Source organism: Canis aureus, chromosome 33 (genome assembly GCF_053574225.1).
Source record: "Canis aureus isolate CA01 chromosome 33, VMU_Caureus_v.1.0, whole genome shotgun sequence".
Taxonomy (NCBI): Eukaryota; Metazoa; Chordata; class Mammalia; order Carnivora; family Canidae; genus Canis; species Canis aureus.
Window position 1 is genome coordinate 8,766,726 of NC_135643.1, and position 24,250 is coordinate 8,790,975.

The following is a 24,250-nucleotide window of genomic DNA, read 5'->3' on the forward strand; positions in this document are numbered from 1 at the left end:
CACATTCCATCCATCTGTAGGCAATAAAGAGCCAGTCTCTTTAGTTCTGATACAGAAAACAATCTTTAAGAAGATTGTTTAAGATTCTTTACGAATAGACTGTAAAATATGTATGGATACTTTTATCTAGAGGATTGACCCTACTTTTTATGGTAGCTCATATTTTCATAAAAATTCAAATATAAGAAGTACTCCAAAGAGATTTTTACTTCAATCAAAGAGGAAGGCTGACCTTTGACTTTAGCAATAGTGTCTTCACCGTGCTCTGGTTCTTGCTGAGCAGCTTCACCTTCTGAACTCTCTACAATGGCATCTTGGACAATGGCTGGATTCCCAGAGGCTAGTCGCATATAGTATTCTTTACTGTCATAACTTATGGCTCTTCTGTATCGAGCGGGTTTCTAAGAAATAGCAGAAGAAAGGATTCAAATAAATTATTTTCAAGAATTAAAATATAAGCTTCCCAAAGGAAGTATGGTATCAAGACTTCTTTAGGTGTTACCTTTTTAAAGGGATTTTTAACAGACTGCATTTATACACAGTAAATCCACAGACTTCTGGGTTAAGTTTCTCTATTTTTAAAATGCATTGACTTTTAAAACAGACATATCAAAAAACAATATTAGCAGTTTTTCTTCCTGAAATAGAAATAAATCATCTCTAGTCAAATAACGCTTTCACGTTAGTATTATATGGCCTCACTGATGTATTAGGAAACCTTCCTAGACAGTAAAGAGAACACTCAGTTTTGGAGAGCATCAAGTTGCAAGAGGATGTCTGGTTTGTATAAGGGCTGGAACTTTGCTTCCATCCCAAATAAGGTAAGTAGTCAGGCCTAAAGGCAAATGCATTCAATTGGAATCATCAGTGCCAATGTTACTTCAGATACTTAGAGGTAAAGACTAAGAACTGCAGTGTTCTTCCTCATATTCCAGTTCTTACTAAAGCTCCAGAAATGGCCCAAACCTTCTGAGAGTTCTGACTCAACACAGAATCAACCATCTTAAGCCAGATGGTACTCTCTGCTTGGCCTGCTCCTCCAAGCTGGTACCTCCAATTTGCTAAGACATCCCTATTGTTTGTTGTGTAAAATAATATGCTCCATAAACTAACTAAATGAGTATATTCAGAATATATATATTATGCACATATATATATCCATCTTGAAGAAGAAATTTATTATCTAGAAACATTAGAAAAGATTTGAAATTTTTGGCATATGATTCAAGAGCATTTCTTTTTCAGATTTAATATTTATCCTAAAAATATACTTTCCAACTGACCTAAACCTTTCTTTTCCCCCTTAAAACCATAAAATAATGAAAAAAAAATAAGGTCTCAAATGTCCTACACAACTGTAAAACCATAGGGAAAATTTAGTATGTATACAGGTTCCTTGATCAGAATTAGACCCAGACTTTGGATTTAACAATTAAAAAAAGGATGCGGTTTTAAACATGCTTTAAAACCTTCCCTTTGTAGAGGCACCTGGCTGGGTCAGTTGGGTGAGTGCCCCACTCTTGGTTTGGGCTCAGGGCATGATCTCATGGGTCTTGAGATTGAGCCCCACACTGGCTCGGTGCTCAGTGGGGAATCCGCTTGAGCTTCTCTCCTTCCCCCTCTTCTTCGAGATTTTCCCCCCTGCTCACATGCACTTTCTCTCTCTCTAAAATAAATAAATCTTAAAAAAAGAACCCTTCACTTTTTAAACGTTATTTCAGTTTTCTTTTCCAAGTCAGAATAGCTAATTAAAAATACTCTATTGGCCCTACTCTTCAAGTCAAATAGTCAATATGTATTATCCACAATAATGTTTATTTCAAGCAAGACCATTTTAAACAAATGATTTCCAATTCAAGTGGAAAACAGGTGTCCAATTGGTTGGAATATTTAGACTAAAACACTGAAACTATTTTGAGATAAAAAACTATGTAACTGAAGTCACACTGCCCTTCTTTTAAATTTAGATACATTCAGATACAGAGTCAGGGAATCCAAAGCGCTGTAAGCTAACTGTGGAATGATACACAAGAAATGGAAATTGAAATATATGACAAAGAAAAGTATTAAAATGAGGTAAAATCATATTACAATGAAGGAAGAACCAATCTGATGAGCAAACTAACAAGAATATTGCAATATTTCTGAAATGTAAGAAAGGCAGTAAACTTTGTACCATACCCCTTCTTCTATACAAGGTATAACAATTATCTTCAACTCAAAATTGTTTATTTTGAAAATGATGAAAGCATAGTTAGTGATGGGCAAGACAATGAATTAATAGATGTGGGACATCTACTTGATTACTGACTTCAACTTGGAACTATAAGTCTTTTTCCCTAAATATTTTGAGGTATATTTCTGGATTCTAAAGAACTACATCTTTTTTTTTTTTTTTTTTTCCTGAATTATGTACTGAATCATTCTGGAAAGAGAAAACTATTTTAACTACTTAAATAAGTTAAAATTGTATTTTAAAAAGTAATCTATTCATACTCTTAGTTTTCATTAGTTCCTTCTGATTGAAAAATAATTTTTAAAAGAGAATACTCCTTGAATTCTCAAAATACACACTGTTTAGTATTTGGAAGAATTAAATGAGCAAATAAAAAAAAAGTTGAAGGTGTCAGGCTGCCCATTACTAACATGCGTCAGAACTTGTTAGTTTATATGTGAAGCAATATACATTTTATGGTGAAAGCAGTGAATACTCAGCCTGTTAGTGAGCAGCACACAGGCCCTAGAAAGCTAATTAGAACAAAGCCGAGAAAGACTAAAACCCCTCTCAGCATGAGTGACACCAACTTTTCAACTCTAAGGAACTTACAGGAAGAACAAATGGAAAGTCAATCTTTTATGTTAGTCTAGTCTACCATGCACTAAAAAACAAAAACAAACAAAGAAAACTGCAAGTATTTTGCATTCTCTTATGGTAATTTGTGTTTTACCTTTTGAGGAATGATATCATCAGGTGTCTCAGGCTGTTTACTTGGGACCTCAGACTGAAAACAGGGTATTAAGTATAGAAATATCAGAAAAAAAACAACATAAAGAACACCACAAAAATAAAATTTTCTTGAGGATTGTATGAAATATGGAAGATGCACATACTCAAAGAAAATTAATATGATATCCTATGTTGTTTGAAACAATCATTTAGCATCTTGTAACTTTTTTTATTATTATCAAAAGTAGTTTTAAAGTAGAAACTACAATAAAATTCTCAAGACTACTGAACAGGACTTATAAATCACAGACAAAATTTCAGCACAGGTGGCCAGAGTCACGGATGACTGACAGGCAACTCCACATGGCTTTGAAAAGGAAAAACTGAAAACTGAACAACAGAATCTAATACTAGCTATTACCTTCCACCTACCTTTCACTGTGCTTATCCCTATATCTGTTTTGTAACAGGAGTAACTGGTTTACTCCATTATCTCCAATTCCCCATACCGCAGAAAACATGAGGTGCTTATTAGTGGAAAAAACATTCTCCCATAAAAGCCCAGTGACCTACTTTCTTTATTCCTTTCACAGATACCCCAGAAAAGCTAAAAGCAGAAGGCAGGAGACTGGGTCATCAGCCTCCAGACCAAAAGTTTTGGTAAAAAGTACTTTAAAAAGTATTAGATGGTTGCTTTATATTTCATTCTCCGAATCAAACAAAAGGGCAAAAACATCTGTTGAGCTGTCCTGTGTTGCTTAGGCACCTAAATATACAGGCTATATACAGGCAATAACGGACCCAAGAATAATCCAGTTTTTCTTCCTTTTCACAGTTTTATCTGGAGATGACATCTAGTACTTCTCCCCACATAAACATGCACCGGCAAAATAATTTCACAAATGTTTCCTCCCTAGGCAAAACAAACACTGGACTACTGGGCATACTTTCAAATACTTCACATGGTTTTAATAAATGTTTCTCTTTAAAACCCAACTTTTAAAAACATACCTTGTAATGAAGAATAATCTTTAAAATATACATCTATGTTCTCTATCTTGGTAGGGGTTTTGGCTACACGAGTGTAAAACACACAGATGTGAACACATAATGGAACACTTAAGATTTGTATATTTCAATGTATGTAAAATTTATGACAACAAAACGGAATTACAAAGACTGAACTCTACTGATGTACATGTGGAATTATGAAGGAGTGAAGGGTACTGATTCTGCAATTCTCTCTGAAATTCATTAAAAAACAAAACAAGATAATTTCCTGGATGTGTGACAGACCAACATAGCAAAATAGACCTATTACTGCTGTCAAAAGCAACTTTAATGACCACTGTTTACCCCCCAACCAGAATGTGGGAAAGGTCTGGCATTCACTCTTTGTTTTCCCTGCAGCATATAGTACAGTGCTGGTTTAATACATATTTACATTGATCCACTGCCTGGGGCTCTCATTTTACTACAAGGCACAGCATTCAATCAATTGTAAAGAGATATGCTATGCTAATAATTTTAGTGTTATCATAGCTCTCTTTTACTTAAAATTCTATAATTATTATAATTATATTTACACAGAAGTCTTAAATTTTCAAAGTCAAAATTTCTAGAAAATAATTATTTTTTTCTCTTCAAATTTTTCTATATTGCTAGCAATGGAAATTTCCTGAATGAGCTGCTTAGTTTCCATGGGTTCCATGACATCTATATATTACATAAAAAATATATGTAGGGGTAGTCACAGGAGACTCCTTTAATTAGAAAAGGAAACTTTGAGTAAGTCGCTTACCCTTCTGTCCCAAGCAGCCCCAGATTAAAAGGTAGACAGTGGGGTCTTCAGCACAATGGTATTTGCAAACAATAGTTAATTTGTTTGAGATTATTATTCCATCAAAATAAATTCACGAAAATAAGGGGATCACAGAATTAAAACCTGGTATTTATACCTAAATATGATTTTATAATGGCAAAATATGGAATCTTATTCTCCTTCCATAGGATTCAGAGTAATGAGACAGTTGCTGAAAAGCCACTGGATTTTATATTTTCATCATATCCAAGGCTCACATCTTAACAATATCTGCAACTGACATTACCTCTTAAAATACAGAATTACAGTGCAATTTAGCATAGCTGTTTTGTTATGGAAATTACCCCATAAGGAAAGTCACTGTGCAAAGAGGAATTATTTTCATGTGAGAATAGATAAGTTCCTACATGTATCTAATTTTTCTCATTACAAAAATTATTACTCTTGCTTTTATTAAAATAATTTTTGGGGATAAACTTTCAAAGCATTTATGTCTAAGGCAAATGAGACTCTAAAAATATAGTCTATATTCTATAAATAAACATCCAGTTTAAAAATCAAGAAACAAAGTTCAAAACTTAGAATGTTAGGTAAGCTATCCTGTATACAGCATATAGCAGTATCAAGATTTAAGAAATAAAACTTTAATGACCAAAGGGGAAAAAAAAACCCTCAATTCATTTCTAATACATCAAGGATTTTAAAACAAGAAAATAAATTTTAATCATCGCTGTATTCTTTCAGCTTAAGCAACAGAACTAAAAATTAAAATGCCACTTAGAAACAGTAATTATTCTTAATAAGGCAAAAGATTAAACCAATTAATTGTCCTTGCTCAGATAAAGCCTGTTTTACCTAGCAAGAGGCTTTGAAAGCATTTTTTAGGTTGGCACATACCCCTTACAGCACAAAAAATATTGACTATATTTTATAAACATGCAGGCAAGGAAGGCAACACATTTATAGGAACAGAAGTAGAAGTGATAGATCTCTAACTCTGCGAGGTAATCTGGAATATTGTTCAGGGTAGAGGTGGATTTTCTATAAAGTTAATAAAGAAAGCTTAAACTTCAACAGCCCTCACTTCCCACGGGATCCTTTCAAAATCCTGGAAAGAGGCACCTGAGTAATTTCATATTCATAAGTTTACACCCTTTTTCTTATATAGCCCTCTGCCAAGTTATACTTGAGGCCCAAATTTTATAATTTGTTACCAGCCCTTTTTAGTGGAAAAATTTCAGAATTAGGAAACTTCTACAGAATGCTGAATTGGAAAGCAATGGAAAAAGTCTCTAATTTTGGGAGGAACAGTGCTGGTAGTCCACTCATTCAACATTTATAAAGTTCTTGATACTCTATTAGCATCAGGCAGACAAAACCTAGTATACTATTTCTGCCTGGAAGAAATTCACTGTCCACCGATAAGGTCATCAACGGTTGGAATCTCTTCTCATTTAAAAGTGAATCAACTTCTAAGGAAGTGTCATCCTATATACTCATGTCATACTCTATTACTTAGGAGCTGTGCCTAGACCTTTCTCTAGGTTTTGACTCCTCATCTGTAAAATTGGGAAAATTGTATTCATGTTGTGTTCATTGTGCTTTTATTTGATCTTCTTTTTTGATTTTATTATAGAAGACAGTAAGATAACAGTTACTTCTACTTTTTGGAATTTTCTTGACACTCAACATTGCCAGATTGCGCATTCCATAAAATAAAAGTGGACATTTAATGGCATTTCAAATTTACAAGGATTTTGAACTGGCAACCCAAAATAATTAGTCATTCAGAAAATTTCGTCAGAGCAGATCAATCTTGACTTGCATATGAACTAAGCCACACAGATTCCACATTCTGTAACAGTCTCCCCTTCCCCACCCGCTCTTTCCTTTTTTGCTAATGTATCTCCAACATTTCTAGACTGTCTTGTATTTCCCAATATGTAACCCATCTGGTTAAAAAATAAGTTCCATATGGTGCATACTTATTTCTGAGACTGTCTGTTTAGATTTTTCAGGCTCGTGAACGCTTTTGCTTACGTAAAATGCTAATATTACTAAGGTTGTAAGTGTGAACTCCAAATAGGTTATTTTGTTTTTATCTGGTACAGAAGTTTAAATATATTTTTATAATGTGAATGGCACTGTTGTAAAGAAGGAAAGGAATAAACAATATAAAAATGTTATGGTTATGTAAGTAAAAATATACTTCAGTTAAATAAAAAACTCAAAAACATATGCCTCAGTTAAATAAAAATAGTGAGCTGGTCACATTTTTGGGAGAGCATGTTTATCTCATATTTTAGTATTTTTGAATGGATTCAATTTATAGGACTGTTGACTAAATAAATATTTTGTCAAATTGTTACAAGCTTAAAGTCTTATTTATTTGGGGAAAAAGGTTAAGAATTAAAGACTGTATTGCTGGTTAGCTCAGACAAAAGTAGTTGCTAGTAAAACTCTGCAAAATATGGGTGGATTAATTTTTTCCCCATAGTGCAGTATCACTAGAAATTATGGTGCTTTAAGTTACAGCTGTACCAAGTATGATGTTCTTGACAGAATGGAATAGCTTTGAGAAAAGTGGACTTTAGAAAGCTATCTTGAAAAATCTCAATTATATATTAGCAGCTCTAAGACCTATGTCCTAGAAGTATCAGGACAGAAGTGAAATCACTGAGTACAAAATAAACAGAGCCAGTGTTTTGGTAGAAAAAAAAAAGAGACATTGGAACAATACAAACTGCCCTCACATTATAGAATCTGAACTATTTATTAGAAGTTTCATGTTCTAAGCCTCTTTTGTAAATCTTAATTTCTTCAATTGTTGACAGAATCAAAAATAAAGTCAACAATGTGAAAGTACTTAAAATCCATGAGGGTTTTGAAATTCAGTTTTTAAATAAAATATAATAAAACTTCTACACTGGGCAGGTGTTTGTACTGTATGACCTCATAGATTCTAAAATCGTATTAACCAAACATCAAGAAGAACAAGCCAAAAACGATTTTCAGTGGATGAGTCTTTGCAGTGATCTGGGTTCCCAACTGGGTGTAAGAGTTTATACTAGATTCATCTTAGAGGCAGCTAAACACTAAAAGTGAAACAAAGCTTGGGATACATTCCCTTCAGAGATAGTCACCTTTCTCTCTTAATGAAGCATAGTGTGGTCAGATTCCTGAATCTCAGAATATGCTTTTCCAGACTATATTTCTTAAAAGTCACAGCATTAATTTTTTAAATTTTAAATGATACCTCAAAAAAATTAAATGATATTAGAGGGAGACGTAAGAATTTTATTTATCAAAATGGAGTATACATTTAAAGAAAGTCACAAAACGGTGGTCTAAAAGTCAGGGATTCTCTAGAGCTGTCTGGTCCATTACAGCGGACCCATGTGAAATGGGACTAGTATAAATTGAGATGTGCTGTAATTATGAAATACAGATTGCATTTCAAAGACAAGGTACAAAAACAGGTAAAATGCTTCAGAGATAATGTCTTTGTAACTGATTAAACATTAAAATGATAGTGTTAGGAAGCTGGGTACGATAACTGGTTGAGACCCCCTCTCAACTCCCAAAGCTGTGATTCTATGACAAAAATTACTTTTCTACAGACAAAAGTATTCTTCATTTTGGAGGCAAAGGATTATTACTGGACACTGAAGAATCGAATTATTATTTAGAAATGTTATAAGGATTTTCAGAATTAAATTCAGTAGATTTTATACCCCTGTGTTTTCTCTTTTGAACTTGTAGTAGCTTTATTGGGAGAGTATATATTTTCCTGAACTTAAAAACATGATTCTTGGACCATCATCAACTTAGACAGAATTCTTCTGGTCATGTGCAAAAGTCTGAGTAAAGGCTTTTGGAAGGGTGACTTGTCTGAATAAAATAAACTTACGGGCAAAGGCTGTGTTTTAAACCTGAGGAAATCAGTAATGAAGTTTCTTGACATAGAAAGATCTACATATTCAGGCTATTATTCTTTAGCTGTCTTCTGTATTTCTTCAAAGATTATTACTTATGCCAATATTTATTTACTTAACAGTCACTTAGAATAGTGTCTGGCAAAAAATAAGCACTATATAAGTACTTCACTGATTTTAACCAATCTAATCCCAACAACTTTTGAGATGGAACTGTTATTCTCGGTGTGTTTTTCTCCACATGAGACACAAGGACACAGACACCTAAAGTGGCCAAATGGCCTGTCCTAGGTCAGCCAGCTAGTGAAGTGGCAGGGCCAGGTTTTAAATCCTGGCAGTCTGACTTCAGAGCCTGTAACCTAAACCACTTCACCAGTCTCCCTGTTACACTGCTGCATTGCTTCATTATATCATCATCACCACCACCACCACCACCACCACCACCACCACCCTGCATTATGAATTTAATATAGTTTAGTGCATTCCTGAAATTAGATATTTTAGGTAACTGACCTAGAAGAAAAATGCCTACCAAAAAGAAGAAAATTTGGAAGAGCCATTACCAACATTTAATTCTGCATACTCACCGCCACATTTGTCTCTTGCTCCGTTTCTGGCACATAGGGGTAATGGTTATAAAACATATCATTTCGCACCATTTTTTTCCTCATTCTGCAGGGCCCTTCTGTCATCTCCAACATCCACTTGTCTAGATGGGAACCGATGGGGGGACCCCACAACCCTCGCTCCCGCAACAGTTCGTACTCGATTTGGCACCACTCTTCTGTCACGTACTTCAGGGCATTTTGCTGACGCTAAGGGGAGGGAGTCCAGGTTGGTTTTCAAGCAAAAGCAGGAGTAATCATTAAAAGTCTACAAATAACTTAAAACCAAGTTAATATTTGGAAACAAAATCAGTATATATCATTTCAGTCAATATCATAAAAGTAAAGTTACATTTATTTATGGTTACGGCAGCCTGCTAATTCTGTGAGAAGGTGTGATTTTTGGGATGGCCCAAGTGTTTACATCAACACCAGATACATACAAGGTAGAGGGTGCAGTATGCTTGAACAAAGTAACACTGAAACAAGAAAGATGGTAATATTACTTATGAAAATACACTGAAATGGTTAAGTCCAGTGTAAATTGATAGATAACATGGTACTTTAAGGATGACTCTCTTCCTGCCACCTCCAAGTTATAAAAACAGGTACTAGAACATGCACAGGAGAAAATCTAGTAAATGGGATCACACTGCCATCATCTGAGCTTACTGGTAAGCTTAACATTTCCAAAGATTTTAGGTAAAGAATATAAACATGCAGCTTTGATAAAGAACTTGATGATCATATAAAAATAAAAGAAAAATCATTTTCAAATGACCACTGGGATAGATTCAAACTATTTTACTTAAGTGAAAATTTATGAAGTGGTATAACTTGCTATATTATCAAATGTCAAGATGTATAGAAATTTAGCAGATGATTATAAATTATAACTACCTTATCTAATGATTCATAGAATTTAAGTATATAAGATCAATCTAAGAAGATTACTGAATGAATAATCTTAAAATTACGTGATATCACAATAGTACTTATGTGTTCCTGGTAGGGAGGGGACTCTCTTATAACAACTAGCTAGTGAATGCCCATAAAATATTAGCAGTTTATCATTCAGAAACCTTCAATAGATCTAAATCAGCCACACTGGAAATAAAATATTTAGGATAAGTTGCTGAGTAATTATGAATTCACCAAAAGGATTCTACTGAATTTACTTCTTACCAACATAATCACCCAAGTGCTTATAATAAAAAAAGTTATTTTAACTTTAAGGTTTTTTTTTTTTTTAATTTTAAGAGACTTTGATGCATATTTTCAGAATCTCTTTGTTAACTCTGAGAGGGATTTTCTTGTATTTTAAAATTTATTAAGAACAACACTTGCAATATGTCAGTAGCTAATGTCAATGGGACTCAGTTGTGATTTCCAGTTTGTTTTTTTTAATACCACCTACCTCTAGAAAATTCAAACTTTTTATCTTAAAAACAATGGCCAAAGCAGCTGTTGGGAGGGATAATTAAAAACATCAACTGACGATGAATGCAGCTCAGCAACTTACTCTTAAAAGGGGTAAAATCATCATGAAAAACAGAGTCCTTTCTCACTCAAGGAATACAAAGCAAACCTTTCTTGTGGTTATGAATTCTTACCTCCTGATATTCCTTATATTGTGTGTCTACTAAGTCACGGACAACAGCAATATGTGTAAACATCCACTGAGAAATCTCCTAACAATGGACAGAAAAAGAGTCTTAATATTTCGTGGATTTTCCTGGAAAAATATTAACTAGCCTTAAAATAATGCTAACTAAATTTATTAAAATCCCATGAAAGACACAACTACAAAACAAAACAAAACAAAAAACTGATGGATTAATTTTATGACGAATCTAGTGGAGGCTTGTGTGATGGACACAGATCAACGCCTCCCATGACCCTTCCCCAAGGGATGGGCCAGCTCCTATAGCTTCTGAGGGTGCCTTTAACACCTTCAGGGATCATCTCAGCTGTAGAGAACTGCCAGGAAACTCCCAACTGAATGACTGGCTGATCTGGAGGTAAGAAGGTTCAGCATCTCAGCTCAGTATAGATCAACTGTGACAGTCCACTCTGGCCTCAAAGTTCCACTTAGGTCAGTTGAGGCTAGACCCACCTTGTAACCTGGTATTTCCCCGTAACCAATCCTGCATCTTTTCTTACCCTTCTACAGACAGGGACCACGAGAGCACCTGTAAAAAACACCTTGCACCAAAAACCCTCTCAGTGTACTTCCTGGAGAACCCAACCTGATGCAGGGAATGAATGACACATATGGTTTCTCTTAGGCCCTTTTCAGAGATGCCACTAAGATTCTAGGATGGTAAAGGCAGTATGATGAGGAAGAAATTAATGGAGGTACAGAAATTAAAAAAAAAATCAATCACAAATACATATGACAAAATGATAAATAAAAACCCCATTTTGTTCTGCTATTGCTTCAAAATTTATATGATTATCAGTAACAAAATTATTGAAAGTTTGGAAAAACTGGGAAAAAATTACCCATGGCTGATTACATATCAATCACTGAATCTCATCTTATGTCCAATTATGAAGTGGGTCTGCATACACAACACTCACAATGCAATTTTATCATAATATATTGGGAGAGGTTTCCATAATCTGGGTTATCTCTTTATCTCTTCTAAAAGCAAAAATGCAGAAAAGTTCTACTTCATAATGTGTGCTTCTACACATGAAGAGTGTTATATAAAACGCTACAACTAAACTTTGAAATATAAATTTCTAGTAATGCTATTGATGAAACCAAGCAATGTACCTGGGTGGAAAGACTGTGTTTATTAAGACCACTTTCCTTTCGATTCCTTCTCGATCCTGTTAACTTGGAAAGCCCAAAGCCACTGCTGACACGGGACAATTTGGACTGGGTGGTAGGCACTAAAGCTTCTCCTCGACTTATGCATTTCTTTTCATGGGCTATGAAATTAAAATTAGATTACTTTACAATTTCTCCATGTATTTATTAGTCTTAACATTTTTGCATCATGGCTACAAATCACAATTCTATAGTTTTAAAAGTGGCTTATATTACAGACACAGACATTCTCTTAGATATTACAGATTTACTTGCTGGTAATCTTGTATAACCATAGCAGCTTGACAATTAGTGTACTAACTGAATTTACATTTGGTAGAAACTTTACAGCTCTGCAATAATATGTAAACTGTATTTACAGTTTAACTGTATTCAGTTTCTATGTTAATAACAATTTATAACTCCCCACCTAAAATATTTGGTGCTGTGAATACTCTGAAATTTAGAAGGTTTTGGATTTTAAAAAAGTGATATGATACATACACTGTATTTTATAAATACTGAGGGTCAATGGTAGTAAACCATAACTGAACACATTAATATCTCTGCAGCAAAATGTGTGAATATTTACACTACGTAGAATAAAAATACATCAGGTTTTGCTACCAAGTGATTTTAGACACCAAATTCATGAAAAAAAACCTTAGGTTTTAGGGCTTTTTAAATTTCAGAATTACAGAGAAGAGACCATAGATTTGTAGCCAAGACAGTGACCATAATTACATCTGCAAGCAATGTATATGTTCCAACTTCATAGATGTCAGATGTGTAACACATTTTAGATTTAAAAAAAAAAAATCTGAGAAGAAAAGCCAAATCTCAACATAGTCATTCTAGAACGGGTGTTGCTCTTCACTAATGCTGCCATCATAACACCCTTTTGGGAAAATTTTAATTACATATCCAAAGTGCACCCATATACAACCCAGTTGCATGTAAGTCTCGTAGCCACAGGATCTCTGAGGACTCTCTTACCCAAATGATTCTGCCAACACTTTAAACCAGCTTCTTCAATGAGTGGCCTTGCTATAGCTATGTCCACGTGGCCCCTTTCGTTCACAGGTAGAGTGACTTTGAAAAGCTCCTCCAAGGCTTGTTTCTTACTATGGATCAATTCAGTCCAAACTCTGTTGACAGCTTTTATAAGAAGCTGACGTCCTAGGAAATGAAGAAAAGCCATTTATCAAAAACATATACCAACCCACTAGCTATAGCTCTCCTTCTGCTAAGTTGGGTAAACCACTTAATCACGGATATTGCTAGCCCCTAACACTTCATGATAACACTGTGAGACTTGATGATACTTACATTTGTACAAGTAATAGTACCAATGCTAATGTGGCATTTGCCATTAAGAGAGCTGCCTATCAGTAGTACTAGCTGCCTCTCATTAGAGGTGCAAATATTGCTTGAAACAGATTGCTGCTACTACTGTTTTTATTCTCTTATATTTGTTTTCTCTTTTCCCAATGATTTTTGTAAGTACTGTACATTAAAATCTTTGGGGTGGATTGATTTCTAATGTGCAGTGGTCAGTAGAAAGTCAGATAACTATAAGAGTGTTATATAATCCCTAGCATACTAGCTACAGTTGGGCATATTGATGTACATTCTGGAGTGACCTACTGGAGCACTGGTTGTCAATGCTGGCAGTTTCTGAAGTGAGTCTGTTGGGGGGAAGGGACAGGGTATATCTTAAAAATTGGAAATGAGGGGTGCTTAGATGGCTCAGTCAGTTAAGTATCCAACTCCTGATTTTGGCTGAGGTCATGATCTCAGGGTCATGAGATTGAGCCCCAGCGTGGAGTTCTCTCTCTCTCTCCAGCTTAAGTTCTCTCCATCTGCCTTTCTCTGCTCATACACTCATTCTCTCTTAAAAAAAAAAATTGGAAATGGGGAGAATGGGGAATAAAAAAGGAAGAAAACAAACTACCTTCACTAATATCTTGGCTGTAACCACCATCTGGTTCAATGTCAGAGGGGATCATAATGTGCCATGTAGTCATGCGGGCTTCTGCTTCCAGTCCAAACCCATCCACATTGCTGAAAAATTCCAGTCAGTTTAAACTATACGAAGGAAATGATTATAGCTGAAAACCATAATGACTAAGTATAACTCTCCAGACACAAGTAAATGCTGGCTCTATCACAAAGTTCTATAATTGGCAGACAGATATTTGGCAGGTGCACAAAACAGAACTACTACTTTATCATGAAAATGCCATTTTAAATGAATGATCTCACAAATCCACTTGACTAAATGTAATTAAACTAAACAACAGCATCAAGATGAGCATCTTAATATTTAAGGTGTTTTTTGATCATGATTAATATTTTTACCTAAAAATTACAAAGTTCCTAAGAACATTTTCCTCATATGCCTATGCACCACCTCCCCTCAGTCTCTCTCCCATCACCCTTTGCTCCAGGAGCAGTGACAAATTTGCAGTTTCCCGAAAGTGCCATCTGCTTTCCTCCCCCAAGGCAATCACATAGATGGCTCTTTCTTCCTACATCACTTTCCCATCTTTTTTGGAGAGTTAACCTCCTTGTCAAACACATTCAAGTTGTAACTCAGCAGGTGTCTCTTTCCAGGTAGGAGCACCTGTTCCATGCACCCAAAGAGCCATGCTTCCAGCAGAACACTTAGCGCACTTAGCACACTTTGCCTGGTCTGGCTTAGTTGTCTATTTTCCCTCCTAGACTGCATGTTCCAAGACCCTGCCATGAGGTCTTTCTGGCTCACATTTTATCCCAGTCCCTAATTCAATGTCCAGACATTAAATAAGTATCTGTCAAAGAATCAAGGAAAAATACTAATTACGCCCATTTAACATATACCACTGCATTTATTCATTATTCTTTCCTTTTTATCCCTCTTAACCTCCAACATTGTATACTTTGTTTATTTTAAAAGTAAACTTTTTTAAAAAAATTACATACATGACTTAAGGTGATTAATGACCAATTTAAAGACATGGAAAATTACAGAAAAAATACTCATTCTTTTATTGCAAAAATGTTACCCTTGTGTTTATATTTTCCATGAAGTTTTAAAACTGAGATTAAAAGGAAAAAAATGTTACTATCAAAAAAGTAGGACAGAGTTTTGGTGGAATGACAAATTCACGGTGGCAAACTGAATGTGAAAAAGTTACCTTCCAACATGTAGATTAATAAGGCAGTGAGCCAGACAGCTAATGAATTCTTGGTCATGGTTCCCAGGTCCCAGGATCAAGTTCCTGTTTACAGTCAGTACCCTGAGCGAATCTAGGAGAGCTACTTGCTGTGGAACGGTTTTGTGTGCCCGTGAGAACTGGTACAAGATGGTCCTATTGAGGCAGTGATAAACTGCATCAAGTGACAATCCCTGTGATCTTCTTTTTGACTAAAGGTAAGAAAGATACTTTATTTAGTAAAATAGAAACAAATGGTCTGCTTATCATTCACATATAAATATTAGCTTTATTACATACCAGGTGCCATGCTCAATACAAGGTGCTAAGTTAAAAACCAAAAAGCTCTTGCTATTATGAGGTTCAGAACCCAAGAGACACATAAGTATAATTTAATGAGATGAAAACCACATGCCCCATTGAGGAGAGCTGCTAAAACTCCTGTAGGCAGAGCAGCCTGCCTGAGTACATATGGAAGTGTAATCTAAGGAGAATCTCCTGCAACAAAAGTTTTGTTAGGGTGAATGATCTCTATTCACAATTACTGAGAAAAACAAACAAACAACCAAATCTAAAATGTTAGTAAAAAAACCTTTGACATTCTAGATTGATTTCCTCACTTGTAAACTTTTCTTTGGCTTAAACACAAATTTATCTCTTAAAAAATTCTTAGATGACACGAAAGAACCTATGCACCATATGCTAATAACACGTGGTAACAGTATTTTCTAGTTTCTACGCTATGTGTTGAATAAGATTAATCACTTGTGGCAAACCAGGCCAACATTCCTAGTCAAAAGTACCACACACACACACACACACACACACACACACCCACTCGCTCACTAAAATGACACCTTCAAAGAACTACAATGAACTCTGTGAAGATTTAATTATAAGAAGAAAATATTCCTTTCATATCAACTCTTTGTGCTCTGTAAACCTTTACATACAAATGTAGCATACTGTAAAAACAAACAAAAAAACCAAGTCATCAAATTGTATTAACTTAAAACCATATTTAAACCATAAGAAAGTTACCCAGGTATTTGGGTAGCAAAGAGCAATACCAGTGGGGAAGCCAGTGAGAGCCCAGAGCTTAAGAGAACTAGGCAACTTTACAGGGACACGCTGGTACCACCCTATGGGTAAGGAGGGGAAGGGTTAGAAGTCTATGGTTTTTACTCACTTTCAACAAGCTGAGCTTTGTTTGTATTAAATGTTAACATTATCTTATTAGTTACATTTATTTCCAATAATTTTGACACATTAGGAAAAGTTTTTCAATAAGAAAATATGTACTCTAAAACTAATAGTGACAATAGATTACCTGTGCAATTAGTTGAATTATAAAATCTATAAGAAGTTTAGATTCTTTGTTGAACATGCCTTGCCAAAGTTTGTCCACCACACGTTGTGTGAAATAAAACACATTGTTCACCAATACCTGGTAGCTTCCTCCACTGGTAATAGGCAGGGATGCATCTTCCCCTAAATTTGAGCAGGAAAAAAAAGAATCTAAGAAACTGTTATCAACCAGCAGAAGACCAGAACCTCCAATAAATGAAACTAAGGCAAAATGAGTTCATCTACTACATTAAAAAATAAGACCACTAGCTCTTATGTACTACTTTAAGAAAATGATGTTCATGGCCAGAAATGACGACAAAAGTTGGAAGAAACCATTTCTGCAGGATAAAATAGCTATAGACTGAGAGTATGAAGTCTCCTACTGCCTCGAGAATGTCTGTGATAAGCAAATAGTTCCTCAACTTAAACTAGCAATGACAGAGGATCTCTGAGAAAAAACAAAAAAAGCTGTCAGGTTATTTGCTGTGAATAGATTCTGTATAACTAATAAAGGGTAAAACAAGTCATCAAGCAAAACTCTAGTTCTGAATGTACCTTTGAGCACAATGAAGTAATATATGCAGGAGAAGTTCAGAACAACTGTGAAAAATAAACTACAATCAGTGCCGGTGGGGCCAAAGGGGCACTTCTTCCTCCCTCCACGATTACCTTCAGTACTGTTTCTCTTCAAAAAGCTACTCCAGTGCCTTCAGCGTGTTTGCTGTGTCCATACCACTTTAACACTAATCTTCCTAACAAAATGCCCTCTGTAAGCTCCCCCTTCCTATATTCTGGAGCCCCACTGATTGTGATTATTATTCCTACTAACTCTAAATTATTCCATTATGCAAAACTCTGCATTTTGTATCTTTACATAGTAAGACTGATACTATGTAAGTAAGATTCTCAAGTGATAAAAACAAATGCAAAATTTCACTTGACACCATGCTTTGAGAGTTACACATTAAGACAATATTAAAGATTTCTTGGCAATTTTGCAAAACAAAGATAATTTAATAGGATGGAAGTTCTTTGATTAATATTATTACTGGGAACTCAAGTAACAAATATGTTAAGTCATTACTTTTCCTCCTCCTTTAAATTCTATCATTATTTTATATATAAATGTTAGCTCCACTGTAAATGTATCAAGCTTTGAATTTTTATTGTAACTAGATAGGGACATACAGAAAAAAACATCATAGTAGGTTTTGAATTTATGTCCTGGAAGCCATCCTAAAGAATAACATAGGGGTCGAGGTGCCTGGGCGGCTCAGTGGGTTAAGCATCCTAGTCTTTATTTTGACTCAGGTCACATTCTCAGGGTCACAAGATCAAGCCCTATGTGGAGCCCTAAGCCCAGCTCCATGCTGGGTGTGGAGCCTGCTTAAGGTTCTCTCTCTCCCTTTCTCTCTGCCTCTACCCTCCTTCAGAAAAGAGTAACATACACATACTTCTAACCCAACAATTCCACTCATGGTATTTATCTAACAGATATGTATAAATACTATATACAAGAATACAAACAAGAATATTTATTGTAGCTGTATTTCTAAGTGTCCCAACCTAGAAACTACTAAATGTCCAACAACAGCAAAATTGATACATTTATATATTCATATGATAAAATACTACAGAGTGATGAAAATAAATGGACTTTTGACCTTTGGCAATAACGTGGACAAATCTCACAAATGTGTTGAGTATACAAAGCTAGACTACAAGGAATACATGTATGAGTTCATTTATAAAGTTCAAAAGGATGCAAAGTGAATCTGTTGTTGTAGAAGTTGGGACAGTGATTCAGTGAGCAGTTATTGGGTCAGGGCAGGAGGGAAGTTTCTGGGGATGTCTATAAAGCATTTTTATCTGAGGGCCTTTATATAGTCATGATGTCATAGTTCTAATTCACAGAGCTTTATAATTTGATTAAGTATATCACAGTAGTTAATTTTTAAAAGTATTAGACATTCATAGAAATGTAGCTTGTTTACATAATGTGGATTTTTTTTTAAAGATTTTATTTATTTATTCATGAGAGACACAGAGAGCGAGGCAAAGATACAGGCAGAGGGAGAAGCAGGCTCCCTGCGGGGAGCCCGATGCAGGACTTGATTCCAGGACCCCAGGATCATGATCTGAGCTGAAGGCAGACACTCGCCGCCACTCAAGCATCCATGTTATATGGTTAACACATTCTCTTTACTTGTCCTCTTCCTCCCACCTGAATGTACAGATGTGGACAAGCAACTGAAGTACTTCCTGTTGCTGATTCTTTATCCCAGATTCAAAGGGAAGAACTAGATGGGCCTTTTCCTCACTACAGAAAATACCAATAAGAAGGGAAGATGCACAGAAAGGAAAGATGAAGTTAAAAAGGAGATATACTTGGGGTTTAGACAGAGAAGAAGAATGACCAGGTACTTTTAAAAAGTGGAAGTAAAACACAGTATTACCCAATAAGACATCAGCTGCAAGCAAATGGTCCATCACACTATCCAAAATATAAGTCTGGAATTCTTTTTGCTGAGTTCTTGTAGATCTTTCAGGGGAAGCCTAATCAATAAAATTTAGAATTAGAAACAGAATCAACTAAATAAAGATAAGGGTTCAATCATAGTTATATTATCATACTTACACAGTCAAATAAAAAAACTACTGGTAAATAACAAAATATGATATGAGAGATGGTAGATATGCTTATATTTTCTTTTCTTTTCTGACCACAGAATTAAAAAGAAGCAAAAGTGAAACATCATCTTCTTTTGAATCCAGTCTTCCAAAAACAATATTCTAAGCACTATAGGTATTTAATAAATATTTGATAGTATATCTCACTTCCAAAGACAGCTGGCTATTTCTAATGAGATATAGATAAAATTATAAAGCCATTAAAACAAATACCAAGCCTCAGAAATCTAGTATTCTAGTAATCAATGGGGAGGGGAATGTTTATATCAATAGGTTAGCTAAACATACAATTTAGCTCTGAGCTTCCCATGTATCAAGGAGAAAAAAAAAGATGATATGGTTTACAAAGCTTTTTATTGTGTATAAAAAGCAGCACACTAGATTGGCAGGAAGCATTCCTAAAATTGTTCTTGGAGGAATGTTCTCTGTGGGTTTTTATAAAGAGGACAATGATAACTCTATAGGTAATGCTTTTGATAACGGTTTTATACAGTCCAAAGATGATTTTAAAAATTATCTTGAATAAGAGCTTATGGCACAAAGTTAAACTACAGTCCTCAGACGGCATTTCTATTGGTAATTAGGGTAATATAATCCAGGTGCCTAAACGTCAAGTATCTAACCTGTGAGGTGGGTGGCAAAGCACTGGCAGTCCAGTGGATAAAAGGTGGGAAAGATCCTTTTGTCATTCTCAAATGCCAGTGGTTTTAGTCAGCTTTTGATAAGGGCTGGATATTAAACAATTCAACAAACGGACATAAATTTTTTTCTTAAAAAGAGATCTTTATGTTTTAAATACAGGCATAGCACTGATGCTTTGTAGATCCTTGAACAGATAGATTTGGGACTACGTTTATGACCATGTTACAAAAGTAGGCTTTAGACTACTGTTGTGAATTTAAAATTAAAATCTGCTCTACTTCAAAAAACCCATTTCTTTCCATTCTGATTTTCAAGATACTGATAAAGGGTTTAAAGGAGCAGTTAAAATTTAAATTCTCTATTCAAATAAAAAATCTTATTCTAGGGATTTGAAAACCAACTAAACCAAAGTTGCAACAAACATTTTTCTGTTTTCCTTGTAAGACATATTTATTTTGTTTTAAAATGACAAAATATGGGCCTTAAATAGTTAAAATAGTACTAGTGTTACAAGGAGACAAGCTGTATTACTCAAATCTTAAAACAAATCAATGTCCCAATAAAGAATGATGAATGAAAAAACAAAATAGTACTACTGTTCAGGAATTTGGTCTGGTATTAGAATAATTTAGGAAAAAGTGAAGGACATGTCATGTTGTTTTTGATCTTAATAAATTTTCCTGTGTGGTTGAACAGATTAATAACAATGGTCAGCAGGAGAGCCCTGGTCACCCATGCCCTGCTTATTCCTCATGCTGATGGTACAGTGAGACCCCATCCCTGCCAAATGAAGAGCAAATGAGAATGTTTTAAGTGGTAAGCAGCAGACTGATTAGATCTTTGAGGATTACCTTGTAATCAGATCAGAGACCATTTTATCAAATAGCTTGAGCTGATCAAAGTTTACCAGAGTAAGGCTCTCCACTCACAGGAGGATTTGAATACTCCTGAAGATGACAGTGTTCATTCTGGATCATAATAACTAAAGGTGGTTAATGGGTAAGTAATAATGAGCAGAGTTTATCAAAACTTAACTAGACAAAGTTTTGGGGTCTACAAACAGAGGGACCACAGGACACAGAGAAGTAGCTTCATTAACAATTTTTATCTTTACTTAATTAAGAAATATTATTTTGCATTCTGCAAGGATTTAAGGCTGGCTCAGTCACCAATTGACATTTAATCCTCTGAATCCCCTCACAGAAGCTGATATAGGAGTGATTATGACCCAGAATTTATACTTGTCATCGGCTCTAATTGCTGAGTTTAAATGTTATCGGTGACATTTATTGTAGCTTTTTTCCTAGCTTTTTAAGGATTTAAGACTATACAAATACATGCACAGTGTCTCAGAGTTGTTTTTAAAAAAAAAAAACATTCTATGGACTTACTATTATGTACCAGATACAGTGCTTAGTTTTATGTACATTATCTCAATCTGCAAAATATCTCTCTGAAGTAGATACTATCACATTTCAGAGATACAGTAACTGAGGCTTAGAGTGGTTAAGTCACAACAAGGATTCAAACCTCAGTTTCTTTGATGGTAAAGTCCATGGCCTCACCTGCTATACCATACGCTTCCAGCTTTACTAAAAGTCTCCATAGTGAAGTTAACAAATGCACAAGAGCAACTCTGCTACAATCTCCTCATCAATCTTTTAGATAAACCTGGTTGGCTGCACCAGATAACTGGGATGAGTTCAGGGCAGAAGGAAGATAGGGTGAGCACTATGATCTGTTCTGGCTTGTGGCCGTCAGATGCCTTCCCTATAGAAACAGGGAAGCCAGTCAATACCAGTATTCAAAAATATCACAGCCTCCTTTTTGCAGCCTATAGACGCTGTGCAGAATCTGTGCGTGCACAGGCCAGATAGCCCATGGAGCCTGCTGCTCACATTCAGGGCAACGTGGCTCTGAGAGGAAGACTTTTTGTATCCTGTGGTTTCTGTAATGGGCTGAAGCCCTTAAGAGGATTTTGAGCTTCTTCACTCTGGCTGCAGTATTCCTCTTAACTGATTTCTTCTCTCAGGTATGTTATCGAGCTCTCTTTGCCCCCTTTTGCTACCTTTTGTTTACTGTCCTATAGTCACCCAGGGTGGATTTCACACTGATTTGAATGGGGAAGTCTTTTAGAAGATGGCTGGAATACAGTCTTAACTCCCGAGACCATGGAGAAGTACATATGGCATCAGACAAGCACACTTCAACCCAGCCCCCTTAGCTCCATTATCTTTCGGGTATAGCCAAAACCTTTTCTATCTACTTTCCTGCCAACATGGTGGCATTTGTGTGTAGCAAATTCACTGGACCCTCCATTAGACACGGTGGTGACAGCAGAGACACACATGAGTTGGGAGCAGGGCTACTGGACATCCACAGGTATATGACAGTATAGGTCACTGCATTTTCTGAGTAAGCCTTACGTGCCAGGTCTTCTGTTAGAATCTTCAATGTATTATCTTATTTAATTCTCACAGCAGTCCTCAGAGACAGGTTCTATTTTATACCATTTGAGAAGTGGGCAAACTATAAGGGGTGAAGAGAACTAAGAATGGCCAAGGTCACACAGCTATAACCAGCATACATTTCCCAAAACAGTTTTTGCTGGTGATTTACATACACTTAACTCCCACAAAAATCACATAGGGGAGATTGTATATAAATTATTTCCCAGAGAATGGACTGAGCTCAGTGAGATGAAAATTCTTATATAATAAATAACAGGGCTAGAATTCAAAATAGGTATTTCTCACTCCAAAACCTCTGCTCTATCAATTACGCCATACTATCTCCTCTGTACTTGGCCTCAGTGTCACACTCTGGCCAGCCTGTATGAATGGGAATCTTATTTTTATAAACTACTAATAAAGATAATTTCACACATTCTTTTGTAGATCAAATCAAGTGGATACTCTCATGGTGAGAATCTTACAGTCCTAAGACTGAAGATGGTCTGCCTCAAATGTACCAAACTGAAAATAAGTTGGTTCAAACCCCATCCTTTATGTGTAGGTAAATGGTAAATATACAGGATAATTCTCTTCTTGAACTTCTTCAGAGATAAAGACTTTATAATCCCAACGTTCAAAATCATATGCTTGCCATTCACTTTTTTACACCATAGGAAGACATGAGGTGCAATAAATGTTTTGTATGTTTATTCTGTACTTGTGTAGTAGAGTTGAAGGTCCTCAAGGTATTAAGTTAACTTTTAAAAGCAAATGTGTATCTCTTATTAGACGATATCGTATTTTCCTGTTTGAGTACTGCCAGGATGTAGTTATAGTTAAATGATTAAAAAATACACAAAAGAATACATCAAAAAACTGTACTAATTCTGTGAGAGATTAAAGGACATGTGAAAGGTGGTGACTAATTTTAAGGAGTTTATAATCTACCTGGGAATTTCAATCTTGACATTCCCTGTTTCTCCCTGAAATATAACACTAGCATCCCTGACTTCCCAGTACAGATACAATTCCACTATAGGGCAAATTACTATCCACAACAAAGAGAGTATTAACTAAAGGTTAACACATGCTATATCAAATCTTCTTTTTGAAAAATATAGAAAACCAAAATAAAAGACAATTATATCATTTATTCAAGGCTAGTTAGTTAGCTATCAGGGTTTCTACAAGACTGAAAATTCTATTACTGGATAGATCTCTCCATATATTCCATACATGTGTATTTCATTATTTGGCTCAGTTGTGCTTTCTTACACACACTTCTTCTGAACTTTATTATCCTGTTATGTCTTGATCACCATTTCATTTTGCATAGAGTGCTTCAAATTCTTACCCAATACACTAAGGTTCTAGCCATCTTGCTTCTTAAAGTTTCCAAGGAGGGGGGAAAAAAGTTTCCAAGGATGACAAGCTCTACTAGGCATGCTTTTAAATCCACCAAATGAATTATTGATGATAGTGATTATTTTTCTGCCAATATTAAACATTGTGGTCCTGGTTAAAATGCTTAGCATGACTGGTATCTAAATTACATCAGCAATTTCTTTTAACTGACTGAACAGAGACATTTTCACATGAACAGGATAAAATATCTCCTGCAGTTTTAAGGTTTCAAATAAAAATATTAACTGTGTTAGCCACTAGAGGGAGCAGAGAAAGTGCAGATTCGGTTGCCAAATGGCTGAGAGCATATGGGAAGTTCCTCAGAGAGAAAAGCAGTTAGTCTTTTGCACTGACTGAATCTTTAGAGAGCTAACGTTATTATTTTC

At 35.3% G+C, this 24,250-nt stretch overlaps 1 protein-coding gene across 8 annotated transcripts in view; it reads right to left on the reverse strand.

The window, feature by feature from the left end:
• WDFY3 (WD repeat and FYVE domain containing 3) overlaps positions 1 to 24,250 on the reverse strand; it is a 235,135-nt gene that overhangs the window by 52,421 nt on the left and 158,464 nt on the right. For 6 of the 8 annotated variants that reach the window (XM_077882766.1, XM_077882763.1, XM_077882765.1 and 3 more), the window contains 10 exons: positions 19,131 to 19,230; positions 16,655 to 16,815; positions 15,307 to 15,536; positions 14,082 to 14,191; positions 13,124 to 13,306; positions 12,092 to 12,249; positions 10,923 to 11,000; positions 9,292 to 9,519; positions 2,949 to 3,002; positions 233 to 401 (listed from right to left, as the gene is read on the reverse strand). In XM_077882766.1, the coding sequence (XP_077738892.1) occupies positions 233 to 401; positions 2,949 to 3,002; positions 9,292 to 9,519; positions 10,923 to 11,000; positions 12,092 to 12,249; positions 13,124 to 13,306; positions 14,082 to 14,191; positions 15,307 to 15,536; positions 16,655 to 16,815; positions 19,131 to 19,230 (1,471 nt within the window). The remainder of the gene's footprint in view (positions 1 to 232; positions 402 to 2,948; positions 3,003 to 9,291; positions 9,520 to 10,922; positions 11,001 to 12,091; positions 12,250 to 13,123; positions 13,307 to 14,081; positions 14,192 to 15,306; positions 15,537 to 16,654; positions 16,816 to 19,130; positions 19,231 to 24,250) is intronic. The other 2 variants (XM_077882767.1, XM_077882764.1) reach the window with 1 other exon arrangement.